This window comes from Macaca nemestrina, chromosome 11 (genome assembly GCF_043159975.1).
Source record: "Macaca nemestrina isolate mMacNem1 chromosome 11, mMacNem.hap1, whole genome shotgun sequence".
Taxonomy (NCBI): Eukaryota; Metazoa; Chordata; class Mammalia; order Primates; family Cercopithecidae; genus Macaca; species Macaca nemestrina.
Window position 1 is genome coordinate 130,998,069 of NC_092135.1, and position 25,012 is coordinate 131,023,080.

At 47.6% G+C, this 25,012-nt stretch overlaps 1 protein-coding gene across 2 annotated transcripts in view; it reads right to left on the reverse strand.

The window, feature by feature from the left end:
* Positions 1-25,012, reverse strand: part of LOC105473903 (neuronal guanine nucleotide exchange factor) — a 136,526-nt gene that overhangs the window by 16,172 nt on the left and 95,342 nt on the right. For both annotated transcript variants that reach the window (XM_011728089.3, XM_071073576.1), the window contains one exon: positions 1,094-1,254. In XM_011728089.3, coding sequence (XP_011726391.2) covers positions 1,094-1,254 — 161 coding nt within the window. The remainder of the gene's footprint in view (positions 1-1,093; positions 1,255-25,012) is intronic.

Genomic DNA, 25,012 nt, shown 5'->3' on the forward strand with positions numbered 1-25,012 from the left:
CTCAGGAGATCGAGGCAGGAGAATTGAACCCAGGAGGCGGAGATTGCCATGAGTCGAAATCGCGCCATTGCACTCCAGCCTGGGCAACAAGAGTGAAACTGTCTCAAAAAAAAAAAAAAAAAAAAAAAAAAAAAGTGCCGCGGCAGAAGCCCAGGGGCCTCACAGGCCACTCTGACCCCAGTCAGCCATCACCTCCCAAATCCACTAGAATAGGCTGCCATGAGGGGGTGAGGGGGCTGCAAACAGAAGTGAGAGTGTCAATGCGGAGAAGAGACCCACATGGAGGCCACAGACAGCGAGCAGCTCCCAGGGTGCCACATGTGATGCTGAGCAGATCCCCACTGCTCAGAGCGGGGCTGCGCCGGGCCCTGCCTCGGTTTCCCATCTGATCACCAGGCCCTGTCCCAGCTGAGCCCATGTGGCTTCTGGCTGCAGAACTCCGTGGCCTGCCCTGGGGAAGGTAAGTGCTCTTTCACCCTGGCCACACAATTCGGTTCCTTTCCTTTTCACAGGATTCAGTGGACAGATGTCTGTCTACTCTTCCTCCGCTGCAGCTCAGCCCAGGCTTCACACAGTCCCAGCTCCCAGACCACTTCCACCAGTCATGGCAAACGCACTCAGGAGGTGAGGACGTGGGAATCCAGGGCTGCACCTGCACAGGGCCTGGGGGCCCTGCATGCGCCATTGGGACTTTCTGCTAGGGTAAGGAGCAGCTTACACGGACACCTTCTGTCCCTGTCACAAGACTCCCGTGGACCTGCCTGGTTTAAACCTGTCCAACCATGGGTATGATGCTTGAGAGAGCTGGACTCAGTGTCACTCCACCCTGGGGCCAGCAGGATGCTCAGCGCAGAGCTTTGTGTGGGGCACAGGTGCTCATGAGAAGGGACGCAAGGGGACGTGACTGGCCACCCTGCCAGGAGACGTGGTGAGGTTTGGATTTATGTGTTCATTTATTTATATTTTATTATGGAACATTCCAAACATCTGGACATAGAGAAGCCAGTATCAAGCACTTGTCACCAGTGTCTCAAGCATGTGCCCCGGGATGAAGAAGGGCCCTGAGGGAGGTGACTATCTCCCCCGTCCTCACCGCTCACTGACGGCCAGCACGTCCAGGACGTTGGAGAAGAGGATGTGCGCCTCGGACGGGTGCAGGATCTTCCTCATCCGCTCGTTCTCCATGAAGTGGGACACGAGCAGGTTCAGGCTCTTGTAGTAGGACGCCTCGGAAGTGACCAGCTCAAACATGGCCTGTGGCAGGGAGACCCCACGGTTACCGCCCGAAGTTGGCCTTCCACGAAGGCACTAGCCTCGTGCTGAGACAGAGAGGAGCAGAGAGACGCTCAGCAGGGCGCTGAAAGGGAAAAATCGCCTCCTGCTGGGGCCTGGGATGGCTGCTGCGGGAGCAGCTGGTAACACCTGCGGCCGGGGATGGCAGTCAGGCCGCTCTTCCTGGGGAGCACACTACCCCTAAGGTGACAGGGCACAGAGGCTACTCCCTGTGAGAGAACACTTACCACACTGACACCTGCACACAGCCTAAGATCCAAAATATGAAACAAGACAAAAACAAGACAGGTCAGACTGGGCGTGGCGACTCACTCTTGTAATCCCAGCACTTTAGGAGGCCGAGGTGAGCAGATCACTTGAGGTCAGGAGTGCAAGACCACCCAGGCCAACATGGTAAAACCCTGTCTCTACTAAAAATACAAAACTTAGCTGGGTGTGGTGGCACGCGCCTGTAATCCCAGCTGCTTGGGAGGCTGAGGCGTGAGAATCACTTGAACCTGGGAGGCAAAGGCTGCAGTGAGCCCAGATTATGCCACTGCACTCCAGCCTGGGTGACAGAGTGATACTCTGTCTGAAAAAAAAAAAAGAGAGACGTCAGCCACACAATAGCTGCCAAGGGTGGCTCGGCCCATGCGCTGGGTGTGGTGGTTCCGCCTGTGCGCTGGGTGTGGCAGTGGGTGTGGAGCTGGGTGTGGCGGTTCAGCCCATGAGTGGGTGCACACCCACAGGTAGGAGGAATCCTGTTCTTCCACACCCAGAAAAACATCAGGAGGAAACGGGCCAGTGTCAAGCATGAGCATCACAGGGGTGGAATCTGGGGGGATGTTTACTCTTTTTACCTTTTGAATCACCTGATAATTTAACAATGAACATGTATCATGGTCTGATTTTATAATGGAACCAATAAGGCAATTTTCATTTTGGAAGAGAGAAAGAAATCCATACATAACCTGATCAATTTTCTGGAGGTGCCTTTATTTGATGTCATTATTATTACCTGAGTACTGAGCCTCTGAATAGCTGACTAGGAACTAACAGCAGCTCTGCATCTCACCAGTCATTCTGTAAGGGCAGGTGGCAGATCCCGGCTCACCTTCCTCCCTTGTTTACAAATCAACACAATGACCCACCTTCCTCTTCCCCATCACCCTCTGATACTCCTCGACTTAGGGCAGGTTCAGGTCCCTCAGTCGCTTCCCAGGAGGGACAGCATAGGGGGTTGAACTGTGGCCCCAGCAGAAGCTACATCCACGTCCTAACCCCAGTGCCCGTGAGTGGAACCTTATTTGGGAAAAGGGTCTGTACAGACATAATTGAGTCAAGGAGTTCAAGATGAGATCACCCTGGGTTAAGGCTGGTCCCAAACCAATGATGGGTGTCTTTATAAAAGAGACCGAGGGAGATCTGACAATGTGACACAGACACAAAGAGAAGGCACAGGCAGCAGTTGGAGTTGGCCAGAAGGATCCTCCGCAGAGCTGTCGGAGGGAGCACGGCCTGCCCAGGCCGTGGGAGAATCAATTCCTGTCATCTTCTGCCACCCGGTTTCTGATAATTTGTTATGGCCACAGAGGAGGGATGGAAACAGAGCAGTGAGGAGCCCGGGGTAGGGGGAAAGGGTGAAGGTGAGGGTAGAGGTGAGGGTGGGGATAGGGGTGAGGCTGAGAGTAGGGGTGAGGGTGAGGGTAGGGGTGAGGGTGAGGGAGGGGGTAGGGGTCAGGGTGGTGGTAGATGTGAGGGAGGGGGTAGGGGTGGGGGTGGGGTAGGGGTGGGGGTGAGGGTGAGGGTAGAGGTGAGGGTGGTGGGGGTGAGGGTGAAGGTAGGGGTGAGGGTGAGGGTAGGGGTGAAGGTGGGGGTAGGGGTGAGGGTGAGGGTAGGGGTGAGGGTGAGGGTAGGGGTGAGGGTGGGGGTGAGGGTGGGGGTGGGGGTGAGGGTGGGGGTAGGGGTGAGGGTAGGGGTGAAGGTGAGGTAGGGGTGAGGGTGGAGGTGAGGGTGAGGGTGGGGTGAGGGTAGGGGTGGGGTTAGGGGTGAGGGTGGGCATGACGGTGAGGGTAGGGGTGGGGGTAAGGTTGAGGGTAGGGGTGAGGATGAGGGTAGAGGTGAGGGTGGGGGTAGGAGTGGGGATAAGGGTGAGGGTAGGGGTAAAGGTGGGAGTAAGGGTGGGGGTGAAGGTAAGGGTGGGGATGGGGTGGGTGCAGGGGTGAGGGTAGGGGTGAGGGTGAGGTTAGGGGTAAGGATGAGGGTAGGGGTGAGGTGGGGTAGGAGTGGAGGTGAGGATAGGGATAAGGGTGGGAGTGGAGTGGGGGGTGAGGGTGAAGATGAAGGTGGGGATAGGGGTGGGGGCAGCGGCGAGGGTAGGGGTGGGGCAGGGTGAGGTTTGGGGTGGGGTAGGGGGTGGGGTGGGGTCTGGCCCCTTCCCCAGGGTCCTGCCCATCCCCTGCCTCACTCCTTTTAGGGCCGCCCTCCGGTTTCCCCACTCATCAGAGCCTGACCCAGGGCTCAGGGCTTTGGCATGAACGCAGGAGCTCCAGGATTAGAGGCATTTGTTCCCCGAACGCATGGGCTCTGGAGTGGTGGGGTTTTGCAGGCCGTTTCACTTAATCCTCGCAGGTCCCCCAGGAAGGACAGACAGAAGCTCCCGTTTTACCAAAAGGAAACAGACACAGAGAAGTTGAAGTTGCGTCCCCAAAGTCACATGGCTGGATGCTGGAGGAGCAGAGATGCTGCCACCTCCCAGGCAGCGCAGGGGTTTGCTGGGCATTTGATGCCCGCCTGCGGGAGCTCTCACTGCTGCTTCCCTGCAAAGCTCTGCCCACCCACCCACCTGACAGAGCACTCTAAAATAAGCGACAAATCTGGAAGCTGGGAACACCCCACAGAGCGTTCACAGTGATGTTATTCCAGGACCAGCGGCCAACTGCAGACCCCGAACCACCATTAGCAGCCAGGGCCCACCCGGACCCCAGGGTCTGCACCTGACTTGAGTCAGCAATGGTCAGAGATGAGACACTCAAATGAGCCTGTGGCCTCTCCGTGGCCATCCCCATGTCACGTCTGCCTCATCTACCTAAAAAGCAGCCACAGCAAGCACACACAGCGGGCCTCAGAGCAGCAGACTGCAGCCCAGCGCTGACTGGCAGCAGACCCCGGGTCGGCCAGTGTCCGCCAACACAAAAGTGAGGCTATGATGGAGAGCCAGTTTCCCGGAAGCTTCTCTGCTACAGATGCTGTTATGAATTCATTTTCCTGCTGCTAAATTTAAGTCTCCTAAGAAAATGTCAAGCAGTTACAGCTCCCAAGTTCTAAGCAAACATAACTCACAAAACTGATACTAACGATACCAAGGGGAAACCCCCATGCCCACAGTGCCACATCATAGAAAAGCATGCCATTAAACCATATGGCCCCGAAGGACGTGTGCTAGAGACACCTGGGGTGACACCCTGGCTCTGGATCACCCAGATCTTCTGGCCGACAGTATCTCTGTCCTGATCTTCAGGGCCGGGGGCAATGGCAGGTAGGGCCTTTCAGCTGTGGGCCTTGGCCTGAATCCCCGCTAATCGGTATGGCTGAATCTCATTTCCTGGACCTCTCACCCCTCCATATCCACTTACAGGCAATGTCACCTGTGAATTTTAGCTTCCAGGCTGTTTGTCTTCATTTTGTATGTCAAATTATTTGTCATGTCGATATGGCTATCTTTCCCTTGTCAGTATTACTGTTGCTCTCATTTAAGCCTCTGCATGGCATCAGAGCGCTGACAAGGGATCCAGGCTCTGCTCACTCTTTATTCACTCACTTGTTCATTCCTTCACTCCACAAATGCTCAGAGCATCTGCTGAGCACCAGGCACTGGTCTAGGCACTGGGCACTCAGCCATGAACACGGCAAGACTGCCCTCCCATGGCACTTTCGTCCCAGGGTAGTGGAAGGCAGTGTGAGCCTGTGAGGGCGAGTGGGAATGAGCGTATGTGTGCATACACATATGCGAGTCAGGGTGTGAGTGTGAAGGAATGAGAGTGCGTATGTGGGAGATTGTGGGTGAATGAGTATATGGGTGTGGCTGTGAGAGCGTGTGTGATTGTGGGTGAATGTGTATATGAGTATGTGAGAGCATGTGTATAAGTGATTGTGGGTGAATGTGTATATGGGTGTGTGAGAGCATGTGTATAAGTGATTGTGAGTGAATGTGTATATGGGTGTGTGAGAGCATGTGCACAAGTGATTGTGAGTGAATGTGAATATGGGTGTGTGAGAGCATGTAAGTGACTGTGAGTGAATGTGTATATGGGTGTGGCTGTGTGAGCGTGTGTGATTGTGGGTGAATGTGTATATGAGTGTGTGAGAGCATGTAAGTGAATTTGAGTGTGTATATGGGTGTGTGAGAGCATGTGTATAAGTGATTGTGAGTGAATGTGTATATGGGTGTGTGAGAGCATGTGTATAAGTGATTGTGAGTGAATGTGTATATGGGTGTGTGAGAGCATGTGTGTGAGTGTGTATATGGGTGTGTGTGTAAGTGAATGTGGGTCAATGTGTATATGGGTGTGGCTGTGAGAGTGTGTAAGTGAATGTGTGTGTGGGGGCACGTAGTAGTGTGTATGAGTGTATAGATGTATGAGTGAATGAATGAGCATGCACGTGACTAAATGTGTATGAGGGTGTGAATGTGTGTGAATGCGTGTATGTGACAGTGTGTGAATGAGTGTGTACTAGGGTGGGCGTGAATGTGAGTGAATGTGTATGTGTGACTGAGTGTAAATGAGTGTGTATGAGACTGGGTGTTAATGTGTGAATGGGTGGTGTATGAGTGTGTGAACATGTGGGAATGAGTATGTGAGTGAATGTGTGTATGAGGGTGGGTGTAAATGTGTGTGAATGCATTATGTGTGACTGTGTAAATGAGTGTGTATGAAGGTGGGTGTGAATGTGTGAGTGTTAATGTGTGGCTGTGTGTGAAAGAGTGTGAGCGGATGACAGTGGGTGAATGTGTATGGTGTGAGAATGTGTGTGAATGACAGTATGTGACTGTGTGTGTGTGAATGTGTGTGTATCAGGGTGCGTGTGAACATATGTATCACTGCTACAGAAGCTCCTTCTCAGGGAATGCCCAGGTAGCCTGGACCCGACTGTCTGAATCTCCGTTTGGTCTCCGAACGGTGCTCTCAGCTCCGTTGCTATCTGCCAGTATTCTTGTCACACTTCCTGGCTTTCCTAAGCCCATTCCTGGCTTGGATTCCTCGTGAAGATTAAACTCCGATCAAGCCTGGACTTTCTTCAGGGGGCTCAGCCCAGGTGGCCCTGCAATTCGCCAGGACTGAGGCACGCCTGGAGTCCACCATGGGCAGCTGAACAGCAAATGGCCACAGCCTTGACCTTGGGACTGAGCCAGAGTCTCTGCTATGGATGGACCTTGGGACTGAGCCAGAGTCTCTGCGGTGGATGGACCTTGGGACTGAGCCAGAGTCTCTGCTGTGGATGGGATTCCTCAATCCCGCTAAGCCTCAGTTTCCATGTTCTTGCCAAACGGGAAGAACAGTCCTGGCCTCATCAGGCTGTTGCCAGGAAGTGGGGTGCACAATGAGAAACGCTCAGCCTGGGGCCTGGCCGTCTCAGAGCCCTGACAGATGTTCTGGGGTTATGACTGATCCAGCATCTGGGAACCGCCTTCACCAAGGGTGGGATGGGACGCTGCTCTGGCATTGGGGCTGAGTTCCAAAGACGGGCAGGAAAACCCATTCCCAGGGACACCAAGGCCTGTGCAGAGAAGGGGCGGGCGCCACGAGGGGCGGGCGATGGACGGCCGTGGGGGAGGCGGGAGCGGGTGGGAGGCAGGGGCGCTAGGCACGTGCAGGTGCGACAGCACCACCACTGTGAGGACTGAGCAGGGACCTGCAGGCTCTGGCTCCCAATTTTAAGTCCATCCCCTCTGACCGCCGTGTGAGGATGGATCACAGATGGCTGGAATTGCACGGCCTGAGCTAGTGGCCAGCCGGCCCAAGGGGAGAAGCCGGGTCTGTACCCCGTGGCGCTCACCTGCCACATTCAGGGAGAGCTGGGTTGTATTTTTCTCAGGAAATCTTGATTTTCTCTGACTGACACGACTTTGCCCCTCACTGTGGAGAGTCGCAGATAACAGGGGGTTAGCCTCATTCAGGGAGCATCTCCCCGGCCCTCCAGTGACAGGGAGTCCAGAGGATTCCAAGACTGGGGACCCTGGGCCAGCATGGCGCCCATGGGATGGAGAGCGGCCCACAGAGGCACCGGGAGCCACGCCGCCTGCGGGGGCAGGACCAGGGCCTGAGGCCAGGTGGGCAGGCCCCCTCTCAGGCAGCGCGAGTCACTGGGCTGCTCTGGGGTGGTGACGCCCTGTGGCCTCAGGACCAGCCAGGTCCCGGAGTTAGGGCCGCCTACACCACCCTGTTCAAGTGACACATTTGAAAAACAAAGGAGACCCCCAACCCATCAGCAGGAGGTCACAAAAGAGGAACCCGGACACCAAAAAAAGTCTGGAGGAAGCTTACCTACTTCTGCTGGAGAAAGGCGGAAGGCCAGGCCTAACACCCACAGAGCGATGGGCTTTCACGCAGCCCGCAGGCCCCAACCCCCTGTTATTGAAGGCGGTTCAGCTTGTCCTGCAGGTCACGGTCAAGCACGGGCCATGCTGCCTGGCCAGCCAGGCCCACAGTGTCTGTCCTCGGAGTCCCACTCCTACCTCCGCACCCAGATCAACCCTTCGTTCCCCACCATCAGCAAAGCTCGAGGCCGCACGATTTCTCCTCCCGGCTCTTTACCTACACGGTCTCCTTATGATACAGGGTTCACCGTGGACCCCTGAGCCGTGCATTCCAGCCTGATTTGGGTTGTTTTGTGGCTTCTCCTGACCCCTGTGTTAACAAGTCACTGCTGTCTCTGATGCTGCAACCTTCGATGCGCTGTGATGTGGTGATGCGGCTGCCCCACCAGGGTGACATCTGCCGGGGTCGGAGCCAAAGGCCGGCAGACCGTGGACTGAAGGGCGGGCGCACTGGCTGCCCCCCACCTTCCTCACGAGCAGGAAACAAAACGTAGCCCCTTCCCTGCAAGGGTTCTGGGAGGTCCCTTCCCATCCACCCGTGTGCCAGGCCCTCCCCACACGGGTCACCCCCAGTCCTGGGCATCAGGGTGCTGGCCTGGAGCCCAACTTAGTTCACTGGCTTTTGCCTGGAGGGAGGGAGGGGACGAAGAGAAGGCCAGGCAGAATGCTGAGGGTCTAAGGCGTCCCTCCTGGGCTCCCTTAGAGGCCGTGGGGATGTCACCGTGGCACCTCATCACAGGCCCTACCATCCAGGCTCCCTGTCTCCAGTATGCTGGTGGGAGCTATCAGGGCCACCTGGGCCTGCTGAAGATCTGGCCTGAGTCTGTCCTCCGCAGGGCAGTGGCTGGGGTGTGCTGAGGGTTGCTAAGGCACAAGGGGAGTCGCATATTCAACGTAGCCATGGGAGGCAGGCGCTGGGGGCCCAAACCCAAGCCTCAGCACTCACACACATCACAAATGCCAATTACTAAGTTGTGGTGTGGGGACCACCACAGCCCACTCCTCTCTCTCCTCTAGCAGCTGGGGACAGAGCCAGAGCCAGGAGTGGCCAGGCGCTCCCAAGCTCTCCACTCTCTGCTCCGGCCCCTCAGGGTCCTCTCACTGCAGCCGCCCTGCCCCTGCGGTGATTCATATCCTCTGTTCCCCAGGATGACTCAGCAGCAAGGTCACAAAGTTGCCTCGGTGCCTGCTGCTGGTGCAGTCATTTATACGCTGCAGGCATCTGGATGCACAGAAGTGACTTTAAAAGGCTTCCAGTTAAGAAGAAACCCCTCAAAGGCTATCCTTCTTCTGCAAACAATGATGATGAAGTCGAACTCCAGAGCCCGAGCCCAGCCGGCTGCAGTGCAGTCTTTAGTGAATTCAAGGCTGGACTGAGCAGGTCCCGTGAGCAGCGTGGGGAGTGGGGGCTCGGCTGTCTGATGGAGGAGCGACAGCTACCCCCTCGGGTTGCTAAGGGATGAGGGGAGTCACATATTCAACGTAACCATGGGATGCTGGCGCTGGGGGCCCGAACCCAAGCCTCAGCATTCACACACATCACAAATGCCAATTACTAAGCTTTCTCAAGATGACCTGTTAATAAAATCATTTGCAAAAATGTTTACATACTAAAATAAGTGTGTATACATTTAAAAAGACACATGCTTGAGAACATGTCCATCCTGCCTCATGGCAAGAGAAATGTTATGTTAGGCCGGGCGTGGTGGCTCAAGCCTGTAATCCCAGCACTTTGGGAGGCCGAGACGGGCAGATCACGAGGTCAGGAGATCGAGACCATCCTGGCTAACCCGGTGAAACCCCGTCTCTACTAAAAAGTACAAAAAACCAGCCGGGGGAGGTGGCCGGCGCCTGTAGTCCCAGCTACTCGGGAGGCTGAGGCAGGAGAATGGCGTAAACCCGGGAGGCGGAGCTTGTAGTGAGCTGAGATCCGGCCACTGCACTCCAGCCTGGGTGACAGAGCGAGACTCCGTCTCAAAAAAAAAAAAAAAAAGAGAAATGTTATGTTAAAACCACAACGAAGCCGGGCGCGGTGGCTCACGCCTGTAATCCCAATACTCTGGGAGGCCCAGGCGGGTGGATCACCTGAGACCAGGAGTTTGAGACCATCTTGGCCAATATGGCAAAACCCTGTCTCTACTGAAAATAGAAGAAATTAGCCAGGCGTGGTGGCGGGTGTCTGTAATCCCAGCTACTCGGGAGGCTGCAGTGGAAGAATCGCTTGAACCCGGGAGGTGGAGGTTGCAGTGAGCTGAGATCGCGCCACTGCACTCCAGCCTAAGTGACAGAGTGAGACTCTGTCTTAATACAAAACAAAACAAAAACCATAATGAGATACAATTTTTAATCTAGCACATTGGGTAAAGATGAAACAGCTGGGTCATGCACCACGTTACTGGCAGGGGATAGGCACACTCACATGTGGCTAGTGTGTAAAGGCAATTAGGTGATACCCTCTCAAAATTTAAAGAACATTTAACCTTTCACCCAACAATCCCACTTAGCAATTCCCTTAGCATTCCACTGTGTAGAGGCTCAATCTTCCATTAGTAAAAATAATGCTGCAACGAACACCCTCGGTACCCGGTATTTCCATCAACGGGGATGGGTTAAATACATTATGGAACATCTAAACAATGGAGGCCAGAAAACTGCCAAAATGAGGGTGCTCTATTTGGATGGAGATGGAAAGTTATGATGAATATTTTGATAGTAGTTTACATTTGTGTGGCATGAGGGCGGGCACACACACACACACACACACACGCACACCTGAATATGTGTCCGACAACGGAACTGGGTGGCCCAGGGACAGGACTGGGAGACTTTCACTGAGAGTCCTTTTGTACCTTTTGAACTTCCTATCAGGTGCATACATTTGTTAACCAAAAGATGATTTAAAAAAAAAAAAAGCTACTTGCCTACTTTGCTACTTTGTTAAAATAGGTATTGGTATTTGCTTTCTAATGCCTAGCTGATATTTTAGGTAATGGCCACATCCACCTCAAAGCATCAAGAAAAACTCCCAGCCATCTGCCACTGTAGGACTCATCTGCTGAATTGCTGAGGGTTTAATCTAAACAGAAAAACATATAATTCAGTAACAGTTGGTAAATTAAATAATAATCACAATTTAATTTTTTGGATAGAGGAACATCATATTAAAATCCTAAGTAATTTCTGTCTAAAAGGCACAATTTTCTTTTGGGAGTGGGGAAAGTAAATACGTTTAAGTTCTAAGTTGTGAAAACAGGCTAGAAAACAACCCACTCTGTATGTCAGAGGCTGCACAGATGCAGACTGAGCTGCATCGCAACTTACAGCTGCAAAAACTACAGTCCGGGCAACACAGCAAGACCCAGCATCTACCGAAACAAAAGACAATTCGCTGCCCTGTGGTTAGGCTGCATGTGTGGTTAGCCATGAGTCCTGTCTGGGCGTGCAGGGGCCAAGCTGCACCTCCAGCCTGGGCAGGCTGTGCACATGCGAGCGTGTGTCCCTGCTCCCCTGGAGAGCCTCACATCACCCCTGCTCACTTTTCCAGCTCCATGCCCAGCCCACCAAGACCAGGGACCGTGGCAAGTCCATCTTTCTGTAGCTCCTTTGCAGAGGCAGGTTCTTGCAGAGGCTGGGGACGTGACCCAGCATCACCAAAGGAGTGGCTGCTCCGGGCACCTCCAGTTTCTCCTTCATTTCTTGACACCAGGTTCCCAGTGTTGGAAGGGTTGAGTGCAGCTGACATTCCGTCAGCTGGGATGATGGTCCCCACCCCCCGTAGTCCTACTCTCTTCTCTTTGCCTCTTATTGTCCGTCAGGACAATTCTGTGTCCCTCACTTCCCACCACTTTCCAGGAAAGCCCCCTGCCCTCCCATCTTGGGACACCCTACCCTTTCTACACTTGTCTCCTTCCGAACCTTTCTTTTTCTTTTTTTGAGATGGAATCTGGCTGTGTCACCCAGGCTGGAGTGCAGTGGAGCAATCTCAGCTCACTGCAACCTCTGCCTCCTGGGTTCAAGTGATTCTCCTGCCTCAGCCTCTGGAGTAGCTGGGACTACAGGCACGCACCACCACGCCAGGCTAATTTTTGTATTTTTAGTAGAGACGGGGTTTCACCATGTTGGCCAGGCTGGTCTCCAACTCCTGACCTCAGGTGACCCACCGCCTTCGGTCTCCCAAAGTGCTGGGATTACAGGTGTGAGCCACCGTGCCCAGCCCCTTCCCAACCTTTTAATTTGAATCTATGCCTAATTATTTCCTCCAACTGTTGGGTTCTCAAACAGTAACTAAAACACCATCCCCAAAAGGGTGGGACCAAGAGCTTCAGGACAAATTAAAAAACAAAAACTGAGGCCTAGCATGCTGGCTCACACCTATAATCCCAGCGCTTTGGGAGGCTGAGGCAGGAAGATTGCTTGAGCCCAGGAGTTCAAGAATAGCGCGGGCAACACAGCAAGACCCTATCTCTTCAAAAAAATTTTAAAAGTTAGCCTGGGGTGGTGGTGGTGCACACCTGTAGTCCCAGTTACTTGAAAGGCTGAGGCAGGAGGATCACTTGAACCCAGGAGTTCAAGGCTTCAGTGAGCTGTGATCACACCACTGCACTCCTGCCTGGGCCACAGAGTGAGACCTTGTCTCTAAATAAAAAAACAAACAACAACAACAAACTATTAATAAACTGAAAAAGTCCTACACGGGAACTCTTTCCCATTTCAACTAGATAATCTTTACTTTAAAAGGAGGGAAACATACTATAGTATTTTGTTCTGAAATTCTGGCTCCCCCGTGACTGATTACGCCTACCAAAAGGCCATCATTGTAGGGTGTTTTCCTTGTGTGAACAGTAATTCAGCGCGACCTGCTGCTTTTGTAGCTAAAGAAAAAGAGGAGAGTTCCTGACAATAGATTGTGCTGGCAGTCCAAGTTGCCTGTCTTGCTTTGATAAATAGACTGAAAAAAAAGATCTGATACAGAAGTCACTGATTTGGAACATGCAATCTGAAGATCCCGGTTTTGTGTCCATTATCAGATATTAACAAAAGAGAAGCACATGAAAGGTCTTTAACATAAAAAGTCAGATGATAAAAAATCAGAGTGACATGCTGAAGCCCACGTGCTCACATTATTCACTACGAAATGTGACTGGATTGCGCATCAGTTCGGTCATCCTCATTTATTTTTAAAAATCTACATTTGATTAACTGGAATTTGCAAACATGCATAAAAGGAAGTAAAAAAATCTTTATTTTCTACGCTTTCTCACTATAGATGAAATGTTCTATTTTGCTTTTTAAAAAACTTTGTATATCTTGAACATTCACGTTATTCATTTTTTAAAAACACGTTTTTAAACGTTTGCCTCTTTGGGCCGGGCACGGTGGCTCACGCCTGTAATCTCAGCACTTTGGGGGGCCGAGACAGGAGATCACCTGAGGTCAAGAGTTCGACACCAGCCTGGCCAACATGGTGAAATTCCATCTCTACCAAAAATACAAAAAATTAGCCAGGTGTTGTGGTGAGTGCTTATAATTCCAGCTACTCACAAGGCTGAGGCAAGAGAATCGCTCGAACCCGGGAGGCGGAGGCTTCAGTGAGCCGAGATCGTACCACTGCACTCCAGTCTGGACAACAGAGTGAGACTCAGCCACAAAAAATAAAAATAAAAAATAAAATAAATACAATGTTTGCATCTTTAAAAAACTGTATATCATCTTACTAAACAATCCCCCTGCCATTGGGCATATAGGTTTCTTCTCCTTATTCTTCCCGTAACTTTTTGCTGTGATGAATATGCTAATAAATATTTATACACGTCTGATTATTTTGCAAGATAAATTTCTAGAAATAGAAGCACTAGAAAGTAAGCAAATATACTATTACTGGAGTTTTGATACAAATATACTCTTTTTATTGGCTGTGTCTGAAAGTGCTCCTTTAGAGTCCCTCAACACTAGGTTTTAAATATATATATTTAAGTCTCTTGTCATTTTGAGAAGCAGAAGATGGTACCTCAATACTGCTTAAGTTTATATTTCTATGACTGTTAGTGAGTTTGATTTTTCTTTCTTTTTTCATGTACTCATTGGCCATTTGTATTAAAATTTTATTTATTTATTTATTTTTGTGGAGATAGGGTCTTGCGATGTTGCCCAGGCTGGTCTCGAACCCCTGGGCTAAAACCACTCCTCCTACCTCAGCCTCCCAAAGTGCTGGGATTATAAGCATGAGCCACCATACTCTGCACCATTTGTACTTTTTTTGCTTTTGTTCTTGGGTTTTTTTTTTTTTTCATTGCCAGGATATATTCTCATCTGACCCATTTGTACTTTTAAAATGTGAATTGCTTTGCCCAGTTTTCTTTGGGGTACTCATGTTTTTCTTATTGACAGAGCTTTTTAATCGACTGAAATCTGGGTTTTGCTGATGTATATGAAAACAACTAATTTTTGCATGTTTATCTTACAACCAGCACCTCCTGGAACTGCCTTACTAGGTCCGGTACTTTTATTTGATTCCCTCGGGTTTTTTAAGTAGGAAACCATAACTGGTAGATAATGGTAGATAAAGACATTCCTTCTTTCTGGCTTTCTCTCCTACTCCTTTCCTCATCTTATTACCTTGGACAGAGCTTCCAGGGCAACACTGAATCGTGTTAGTAGGCACTGCGTCTTGCCTTTATTGCCACCAACAGTTTTTTATTACGTATGATTTTAGCTATAAATTTGAAATTTTCCTTATAAATCTCAAAAAAGTATCCCTCTGAGTTTTATCTAGATGATAATAGTGTACTCCTTTCTTTTTCATCCTCTTTGAAGATCCATGCATTTTTCTCCTCTGACCTATCAGTATGAAATTTTGGCCCCAAATATCTAACTATTAACCTATCTTTGCATTAATTCATCCTTACTTAATGTATATTATTCATTTAATCTATCTCCAGATTTGATTTGCTTATGTTTTATGTATTTTTTTTTTTTTTTACCTTAACTCACGGCGAGATAGATCTGCATTTTAATTTTTTTTGGAGGGGGTAATACTTATTTTGTTAGGTCATATACAATAAAATGGAACATATTCAATCTTTTTGATGTTTTACTGCATGATAAAATTATCATGCAGTAAAAAGTGGACTTTTGGGGGGTGTACAGTTCTATGAATTCTAACATATCTGCAGGTTTGTGTAACCCACAATATAATCAGGATGCTCAACAGTTCCAACACTCCCCACAACCCACTCAGCCATCCCGGTCTCCCCATGCTCCCCCCACACCTAACCCTTGGGCAACCATCCCATCTCCCCACGTTCCCCCAACACCTAACCCCTGGGCAACCATCCCATCTTGCCACACTTCCCGCATCCTTCACTCCTGGCACCCACTCTTTGCCAACGAGATCTGTTTTCTGCCACTAGTGTGGTCTCTTTCAGAATGTCACAGAAATGGAACCACACCGTGTGGAACCTTTCTCGTTTCTTTCGCTCAACAAGATGCCTTTGAGAAACGTCGATGTTGTCGCATATGAGTAGTTTCATCCTTTTTATTGCATGGTACACACCACCATATGGATGTACTGGTTTATTTTCTCTCTATCTGTTGAAGGACCTTTGGCTCGTTTCCAGTCTTTGGTGATTATAAGCATGCATTCATGTACACGTTTTTCTGTGAACGTAAGTTATTATTTCTCTAGGGCAGTGATTCCCAACCAGGAGCAATTTTGGTCTCCAGGGGACATTCAGCTAAGTTTAGAGACAATTTTGCTTGTCATGATTTGGGGGAGGGTTGCATCTAGTGAGTAGTGGCCAAGGATGCTGCTAGACCAATGGTCCCCAATTTTTTGAACATCAGGGACTGGTTTTGTGAAAGACAATTCTTCCACAGACCAGGGGTTGGAGGGGGCTGGATGAAACTGTTCCACCTCAGATCATCAGGTATTAGATTTTCATAAGGTGCAATTAGAGTCTCATAAGGAGCGCACAACCTAGATCCCTCGCATGTGCAGTTCACAGTAGGGTTCGCGCTCCTATGAGAAATATAGCCGTAAATACAGATGAAGCTTTGGTTGCTCACCTGCCACTCACCTCCTGCTGTATGGTGAGGGGGGAGGGCGGGGGGGGTAATGGGGGTGGGGGTTGGGGACCCCTGTGCTAGACATCCCATGACACACAAGACAGCCCCAAAGTCAACAGGGCCACTGATGAGATGCTGCTACAGGGCGGGGCGGGGCTGTGTGGTAGTATGATAAATGCATGTTTAACTTGGTAAGAAACCACCAACTCTCATCGTGGCTGCACCATTTTTGTGACCTCACCAGCCATGTAGGAGAGTTCCAGCAATGTATGCTGTGTGTGCACACCAGCACTTGGGACTGACCTGATTTTAAAGCTTTTTGTAAGGAAGTGTGTAGCACTTACTTGCCTTCTGTATATCTCCTTTGGTGAAGTACCTATTTAAGTCTTTTGCCCATTTTTAAACTAGATTGCTGTTTTTTTACTGTTGAGTTTCGAGTTCTTTTGTGTATTCTGGATGCAAGTCCTTTATCAGTTAAGTAATTTACAAATATTTCCTCCCCATCTGTAGCTTCTCTTTTCATTCTCTTAAGTGTCTTTTGCAGAGCAAAAGTTTTTAACTTTGATCAAGACCAATTGATCAATTTTTTTTGTTTAACCTCAGGTTATAAAGGTTTCTCCTATGTTTTCCTCTAAAAGTTTTAAAGTTTTACATTTTACATTTAGATTCATGATCCATTTTGAGTTAATTTTTGTATAAGGCATGAGGTTTAAGTTGAGGTTAATATTTTTGCATATATGTATCCAATGGTTCCAGCACCAACGTTCAATATTTGTTGAAAAGACTGTCTTTTTTCCATTAGTTTGCTTTTGTCCTTTTGCCAAAAATCAATCAGCCATATTTGTGTGGGTTTATTTCTATATATAAATCTAGCCATATTTGTGTGGGTTTATTTGAACTTTCTATTCTATTTCACCGATCTATGTGTCTGTAATTTCATGAATACCCCACTGCCTTGACTACTGTAAACTTGTTAGTTGTCTTAAAATCAGATAGTATGACCCCTTTGGCTTTATTATTTTTCAAAACTGTTCAGGGCTATTCTAGTTATCTTGCCTTTTCTGATAAATTTTAGGATAATTTTGTCTATGACCAGAGAAAAATACTGAGATTTTTTTTTTTTTTTTTTTTTTTTTTTGAGATGGAGTCTCACTCTGTCCCCCTTGCTGGAGTGCAGTGGCCGGATCTCAGCTCACTGCAAGCTCCGCCTCCCGGGTTCAGGCCATTCTCCTGCCTCAGCCTCCCGAGTAGCTGGGACTACAGGCGCCCACCACCTCGCCCGGCTAGTTTTTTTGTATTTTTTAGTAGAGACGGGGTTTCACTGTGTTAGCCAGGATGGTCTCGATCTCCTGACCTCGTGATCCACCCGTCTCGGCCTCCCAAAGTGCTGGGATTACAGGCTTGAGCCACCGCGCCCGGCCAATATTGAGATTTTGATTGAGTTGCATTGAGTGTATAGATCAATATGGGAAGAGAATTAACTTTACTATGTTGAATCTAGTTTGTCTCTTGATTTATTTACATTTTATTTGATTTCTCTCCTCACTGATTTGCGGTTTTCAGCACAGAGATCCTGTACATGTTTTGTTAGATTTATGCCTAAATATTTCATTTTGGGAGCAGCTATTGTAAATGGTATGAGAATTTTAATTTCGGTTTCTAATTGTTCACTGCTAGAATACAGAGATATGACTGATATTTGTATGTTGGCCTCGTATCTGGCAACCTTGCTAAAAATCACTGTTAGTTCTACGAGGTTTTTGTGGTAGATTCTTCGGGATTTTTCAAGTAAACATGTCATCTGTGACTGGGGCAGTTTTACTTATTCCTTTCTAATCTATATGCCTTTTATTTCTTTTTCTTGCCTTACTGCACTGGCTAGGATTTTCACAATGATGTTGAATAGGAATGGGAGCGGTGAAGGAACAGACAGCCTTCCCTTGTTCCTAATCTTACGGGAAAAGCATTCAGTCCTTCACCATTAAGTATGAGGTTTGCCCTAGGTTTTTGGTAGATGTTCCTTATCAGGTCCAGGAATTTCCCTTGTTTTCCTCCTTTGCTGAAAAATTTAATGATGGTTGAATACTGAATTTTGTCAAATGCTTTTACAGCATCAATTGTTGGAGTAACCATGCAGTTTGTTTTTTTTTTTTCTTCTTTAGACTGTTAATATGGTGGGTTACATTAATTGATTTTTCAAATATTTAACTAACCTTGCATTCCCAGGATAAACTCCACTCAGTCATGCCATATTGCTCTTTTTATACATTGCTGGATTTGAATTGCTATTATTTTTTTACTGAGAATTTAAAAATAAACATTCATGAGGAATATTGGTTTGTAGTTTACTATTATACTGTCTTTCTCTGATTTTTCTATCAGGTGATGCTGGTCTTCTAAAAAGTTGGGAAGCATTCCTTCTTCCATATTTTGGAAAAGAATGGGGAAAACTGATACTATTTTCTACTTTAAATGGTTGGTAGAATTCACCAGTGTAAACTTACAGGCCTAGAGATTGCATATTTTGAAAGATTTTACATAAGAAGTCAATTTCTTTAACAGTTACAAGACTATTCAGGTTATTTATTTCATTTGGGGTGAGTTTTGGTAGCTTTCAGTTTGGGACATTGGTCTCTTTCATTTAAGTTGCCAAATTTATGTGTGTAGAATTGTTTATAATATTTCCTTATTACCCTTTAAATGTCTCGAGGATTCATCCTGTCTCCTTTTTCGTTTCTGATATTGGTCATTTATATCTTCTTCTTTTTGGTCAATCTTGATAGAGATTTATTAATTTTATTAATCTTTTCAAAGAATTCAATTTTGGTTTCACTGATTTTCTCTATATTTTAAAAAATTTTCCACGTTGTTGATTCTTGCTCTCATATGTATTATTTCTTTCCTTCCACTTGCTTTGGTTTTGCCCTTTCCCCGGCCCAGTTTCTTAATGTGAAAGCTTAGGTTATTGTTTTGAAAGCTATCTGCTTTCCTAAATAAGTATAATGCTATAAATCTGCTTCAAAACATTGCTTTTGCTGCCTCCCACCAACTTTGGTATGCTGTGGATTCATTTTCAGTCATTTCAAAATATTATAACTCTCCTTGCAACTTCCTCCTTGACCCAGGGATTATTGAGAAGTGTGTTAATTTCCAAGTGTTTGGAGATTTTCTGTTTTCTTTGTTACTGATTTCTAGTGTAATTCCATTAGGGTCAGAGAACATACTTTCTATGACTTCAGTTCTTTTAAATGTGTTAAGGAGAGTTATGCTTTACCTTGGTGACAGTTCTCTTTGCACTTGAAAATAATGTGTATTCTGCTACTGTTGGGTAGAGTGTTCTAGGAATGTTTATCAGTTCTGTTTGGTTGATGGTGGCCCATTCTTCTATAACCTTACTGATTTTATGTCTCCCAGTTCTGTTGATTACTGAGAGAACAGTGTTCTTGACTGTATATTGACTATATATATACTCTTCTATTATTATTGTGGATTAAAATAATTTTGTAACCGGGTGTGGTGACTCACGCCTGCAATCCCAGCACTTTGGGAAGCATGAGGCAGGCGGATCACGACGAGGTCAGGAGATTGAGATCATCTTGGCTAACAAGGTGAAATCCTGCCTCTACTAAAAACACAAAAAATTAGCCAGGCATGGTGGCATGTGCCTGTAATCCCAGTTACTTGGGAGGCTGAGGCAGGAGACTCACTTGAACCCGGGAGGCAGAGGTTGCAGTGAGCCGAGATCCTGCCACTGCACTCCAGTCTGGGCAACAGAGTAAGACTCTATCTCAAAATATAAAACTAAAATAAAATAAAATAATTTTGTATGTGTTTGTACTTTAATTTTCAGATTTGGTTATCAATATTATACTATGTTCAAATAATTTGTGTATTTCTCTCATTTCCATGCTTTAGACCAGGGGTCGGCAAACTACAGTCCATGGGCTGGCCACTTGTATTTGTAAATAAAGTTTTACTGGAACACAGCCATACTCATTCCTTTACATAGTGTCTATAGCTGCTGTCACACCACAACGACAGAGCTGAGTAGTTTTGACAGACGGTATGGCCCACAAAGCCTGACGCATTTATTATCTGGCCCTTTAACAGAAAGTTTGATGATCTCTGCTCTAGACTTAATGCTGATCAATACAGTAGCAACTAATATTTGTTGAAACTGGGTGGAATTAAACATTCTGTTCCTTAGTTGCACTGACCAGTTTCAAATGCTCGGTAGCCACATGGAGCTAGTGACTATTGGAGACATGATGTAGAACATTCCATCATTGCCAGGCATGGTGCCTCACAACTGTCTCAGCACTTTGGGAGGCTGAGGCAGGCAGATCACTTGAGTTCAGGAGTTTGAGGTCAGCCTGGTCAACAAGGCAAAACCCTATCTCTACCAAAAATAGAAAAATTAGCCTTGCGTAGTGGTGTGCACCTGTAGTCTCAGCCACTCTGGAGGCTGAGGCATGAGAATCGCTTGAACCCAGGAGGCAGAGGTTACAGCAAGCCAAGATTGTGCCACTGCACTCCAGCCTGGGTGACAGAGTGAGACTGTCTCAAAAAACAATAATAATAAAAATGACATACAAAAGAACATTTCTGCCCAGGTGCAGTGGCCCATGCCTGTAATCCCAAGCACTTTAGGAGGCCAAGGCCGGGGCATCACCTGAGGTTGGGAGTTCAAGACCAGCCTGAGCAACATGGAGAAACCCCATCTCTACTAAAAATAAAAAATTAGCTGGGCATGGTGGCGCTGTAATCCCAGCTACTCGGGAGGTTGAGGCAGGAGAATCACTTGAGCCTGGGAGGCGGAGGTTGTGGTGAGCCGAGATCAAGCCATTGAGCTCCAGTCTGGGCAACAAGAGTGAAATTCTGTCTCAAAAAAAAAAAAAAAAAAAAGGCCAGGCGCAGTGGCTCAAGCCTGTAATCTCAGCACTTTGGGAGGCCGAGGTGGGAGGATCACGAGGTGAGGAGTTCAAGACCAGCCTGAGCAACATGGTGAAACCCCTTCTCTACTAAAAATACAAAAATTAGACGGGTGTGGTGGTACACACCTGTAATCCCAGCTACTCAGGAGGCTGAGGCAGAAGAATCACTTGAGCCTGGGAGGCAGAGGCTGCAGCAAGCCGAGATCATGCCATTGCTCTCCAGCCTGGGTTACAGAGCAAGACTGTCTCAAAAAAAAAGGAACATTTCCATCATGGCAGGGAATTCCACTGGACAGCTCTGCTGCAGGCCAGCCTAAGTAACACCAGACTCTCCTGGGATTTGAATATGAGTCCTCTGGGTGCAACATCTTTCCTGTAGGTGGTTTTTTGGGGTTACTGGTATATTTTTACGTATTTAAAATTTTTACTTTTGATTCCATTGTTAGTAGCTTATATTTTCCTAGAAAATCATTCATCTGTTTTTTATCTTATCAAGACTTTTGCAGAGTATCTTCTTGGATCTCTGTCCTCTCTGTTCTCCTTCGGTTTGTTGTGTGTTTTCTCCTGATGTCTCAAGGTGGCATCTCAGAAGTTCATTTAATTTTGTATTTATCTCTTTTGATTCTTTCTATTCTTTGAAATTTGGTGTGCATTTTACACACACACTGCAAGTCAACTGGACTCACTACATGTGCTCAGCAGCCACGTGTGGCTAGTGGCCGCCAGAGCGGGCAAGGCAGCTCCAGAGAGTATAAAGTTCAGTACAAATCTTTTCAACCAACCTAATTATTTCTTTCTGATTCCCCATCTCCCTGCTCTGTCCCACTCCTGTAAGATAGTGGAATGTGCATGGCAACGTCTCCTCTTGTTTCTGACAGATTCTGCTTTTTCTTTTTGGGGGGGTGGAGTCTCGTTCTGTCGCCCAGGCTGGAGTGCAGTAGTATGATCTCGGCTCACTGCAACCTCTACTTCCCAGGTTCAAGCGATTCTCTTGCCTCAGCCTCCCAAGTAGCTGGGACTACTGGTGCACATCACCACGCCTGGCTAATTTTTGTACTTTTAGTAGAGACAGGGTTTCACCACGTTGACCAGGCTGGTCTCGAACTCCTGACCTCAGGTGATCTACCTGCCTTGGCCTCCCAAAGTGCAGGGATTACAGGCGTGAGCCGCTGGGCCCAGCCTTCTGCTCTATTTTTTTGTCCAGTTCATAACACTCCCAGCTATTACCTTTTCACTGTAAAGTGTACCTCTTGGGAATAGCCTTTCTAATCATAAGACACAATATCTGAAGATTAGGTTTAAATGAATAAAAGTACTGACAGATTTGCTATCAAAATGGAAAAGAGATTTTTATCCAAAAAGAAGATGTCGTGGACCAAGTGAGAGGGCACATAAGCTCTTGATAATGTCAGCTTTTTGCCGCGCACTGTCTTCAGCTCCTTATCTGTGTTACTTATTCAATCTGCACAAGCCTGAGAAGTAGGTACTAGGATTCCCATCTTACAGATAAGGCACAGAGAAGTTAAGTAATTTGCATAAGGTCACACAGCTAAGAAGCAGCTGAGCTGAGAAACCTAGGCAGTTGGGCACCAGTGACTCTGTGCATAAATTGCGTCCCTTATATTATCGTACAGGAGAAAACATCTGAAAATCTTAAAAAAAGAAAAAGAATATCCAGAATGTATAAAAAGCTACTACAAATCAAGAAGATAAATGTAAAGAACCCAATAGAAAAGGGGGAAAAGATAAGAACAGGAACTGATATATACAGAAATGGATACAGCCAGTAAACATGTGAAAAGATGCTCAAATTTACAAGTCATCAAGGAGGGCAGGGTAAGGCAAGATACAATGTTTCACCCAACAGGTTAGAAGTTTGACAGCAGGGCTAGGGAGGGTGAATACAAATAGCCTCTCTTGCACTGCTGGTAGCAATGTGACACTTGTACTGCCTTTTTGAATGGCAATTGGGCAGAGTCCATCACCATTTAAAATGCACTTCATTCGGGACCAGCAGTTCCACTTCCAGGCTACAGCTGGTCTGAGACGAGCACAGAGATGTTCGCGCACACAAACTCTCCTGAGCAACCTCCACTCAACTCACTGGCTGAATACCCCGTACTCTGCTACCCCCCAGGCGCTCAGGGCAGAGGCTACCTGCCTGCCTCTCTCCCCATCTGGCGAGGATGCACCCACTGTCACTTGCATTCCTCAAACTTACTCAAGCCAGTGGCACCTGTGATGCAGTTGTATCATTTAATGATAAAAACCAGTGAATTCTCAGTGGAAAGGGAGTTGTTTTAATGAAAACTGAGCTGAAAGCTCTGACGAGTCCAGGAAAGGCAAGTTGCTAAAAAACCATCACCAAAACCAAGCTGCTACAGAATGTGCTGAAACTAGAAGAAGTGTAAAACACTGTAAAAATCTATGAGGATTTTGCCCTTAGCCTGCATAGGCATCAAAACTCCAAACTTAAACGGTGCATTCTGGCTGTGTCTAATCAGGAGAGAGAAAATAGATAAAGCTGGTCCTCCAGTGAAAACCCATGATCCAAGCAACGGGCTGGACGCATTTGCAGTTTATGTTTTTTTAAACAACGAAAATACACAGAGGAGTCATGTATTTCATTGCAAAACTCTTTTTTTTTTTTTTCTTCTGAGACGGAGTCTTGCATTGTTGCCCGGGCTGGAGTGCAATGGTGCGATCTTGGCTCACTGCAACCTCCGCCTTCAAGCGATTCTCCTGCCTCAGCCTCCCGTGTAGCTGGAACTACAGGGACCCGCCACCATACCTGGCTAATTTTTTGTATTTTTAGTAGATGAATAAGATGACAAAACAAGATGACTCTGTTCACTTGGGTAATTTTTCTTGCCCTGAACTCTACTCTGATAATATAATGGGTTTAGATTTCTAATCAATTGGATAATTTCATTTTTTTTTTTAATTTTTTTCGAGACAGAGTCTTGCTCTGTCACCCAGGCCAGAGGGCAGTGACACCATCTCGGTGCACTGCAACCTCTCCACCTTCTGGGTTCAAACGATTCTCCTGCCTCAGCTTCCCGAGTAGCTGGGATTACAGGCACCCGACACTATGCCCGGCTAATTTTTTTTTTTTTTTTTTTTGAGACAGAGCCTCACTCTATGGCCCAGGTTGGAGTGCAGGTGTGTGATATTGGCTCACTGCAACCTCTGCCTCCTGGGTTCAAGGGATTCTCCTGCCTCAGCCTCCTGAGTAGAGTAGCTGGGACTATAGGTGGGCACACCATACTAGGCTAATTTTTGTATTTTTAGTAAACATGGTGTTTCACGACATTTGCCAGGCTGGTCTTGAACTCCTGACCTCAAGTGATTCACCCACCTCGGCCTCCCAAAGTGCTGGGATTACAGGCATGAGGCACCGTGCCTGGCCCACCCGGCTAATTTTTGTATTTTTGTAGAGCTGTGGTTTTGCCATGTTGGCCAGAGTGGTCTTGAACTCCTGACCTCAGGTGATCTCCCACCCTGGCCTCCGAAAGTGCTGGGATTACAGGTGTCAGCCACCACACTGAGCTTCAGTTGAAGAACTTCCGTCCTTTAATGGAGGAGTTTCAGCCGTTCGCATGTATTGTTGTAACGGATTTGTTTGCTGTTAAATTTGCCACTAATTTGGTGCTGTTTGTTTTTCATGCTTCTTCACTTTTTGCTGTCCGTTTATAACAAGGGCCTTTTCTCTGCTTTCAGCTTTGCTTATGTTGTAAAAGGTTTCTAACATGTGTTTAAGTTCTACTAGGATTTATTTCTAAGTTTGTTTTTTTTTTGAGATGGGGTCTTGCTCTGTCGCCCAGGCTAGAGTGCAGAGGCACGATCTCGGCTCACTGCAACCTCTGCCTCTGAGTTCAAGCGATTCTCCTGCCTCAGCCTCCCGAGTAGCTGGGATTACAGGCGCCTGCCACCATGCCTGGCTAACTTTTGTATTTTTAGTAGAGACGGGGTTTCACCATCTTGGCCAGGTTGGTTTCGAACTCCTGACCTTGTGATCCACCAGCCTCGGCCTCCCAAAGTGCTGGGGTTACAGGCGCCTGCCACCGTGCCCGGCTAACTTTTGTATTTTTAGTGGAGACAGGGTTTCACCATCTTGGCCAGGCTGGTCTCGAACTCATGACCT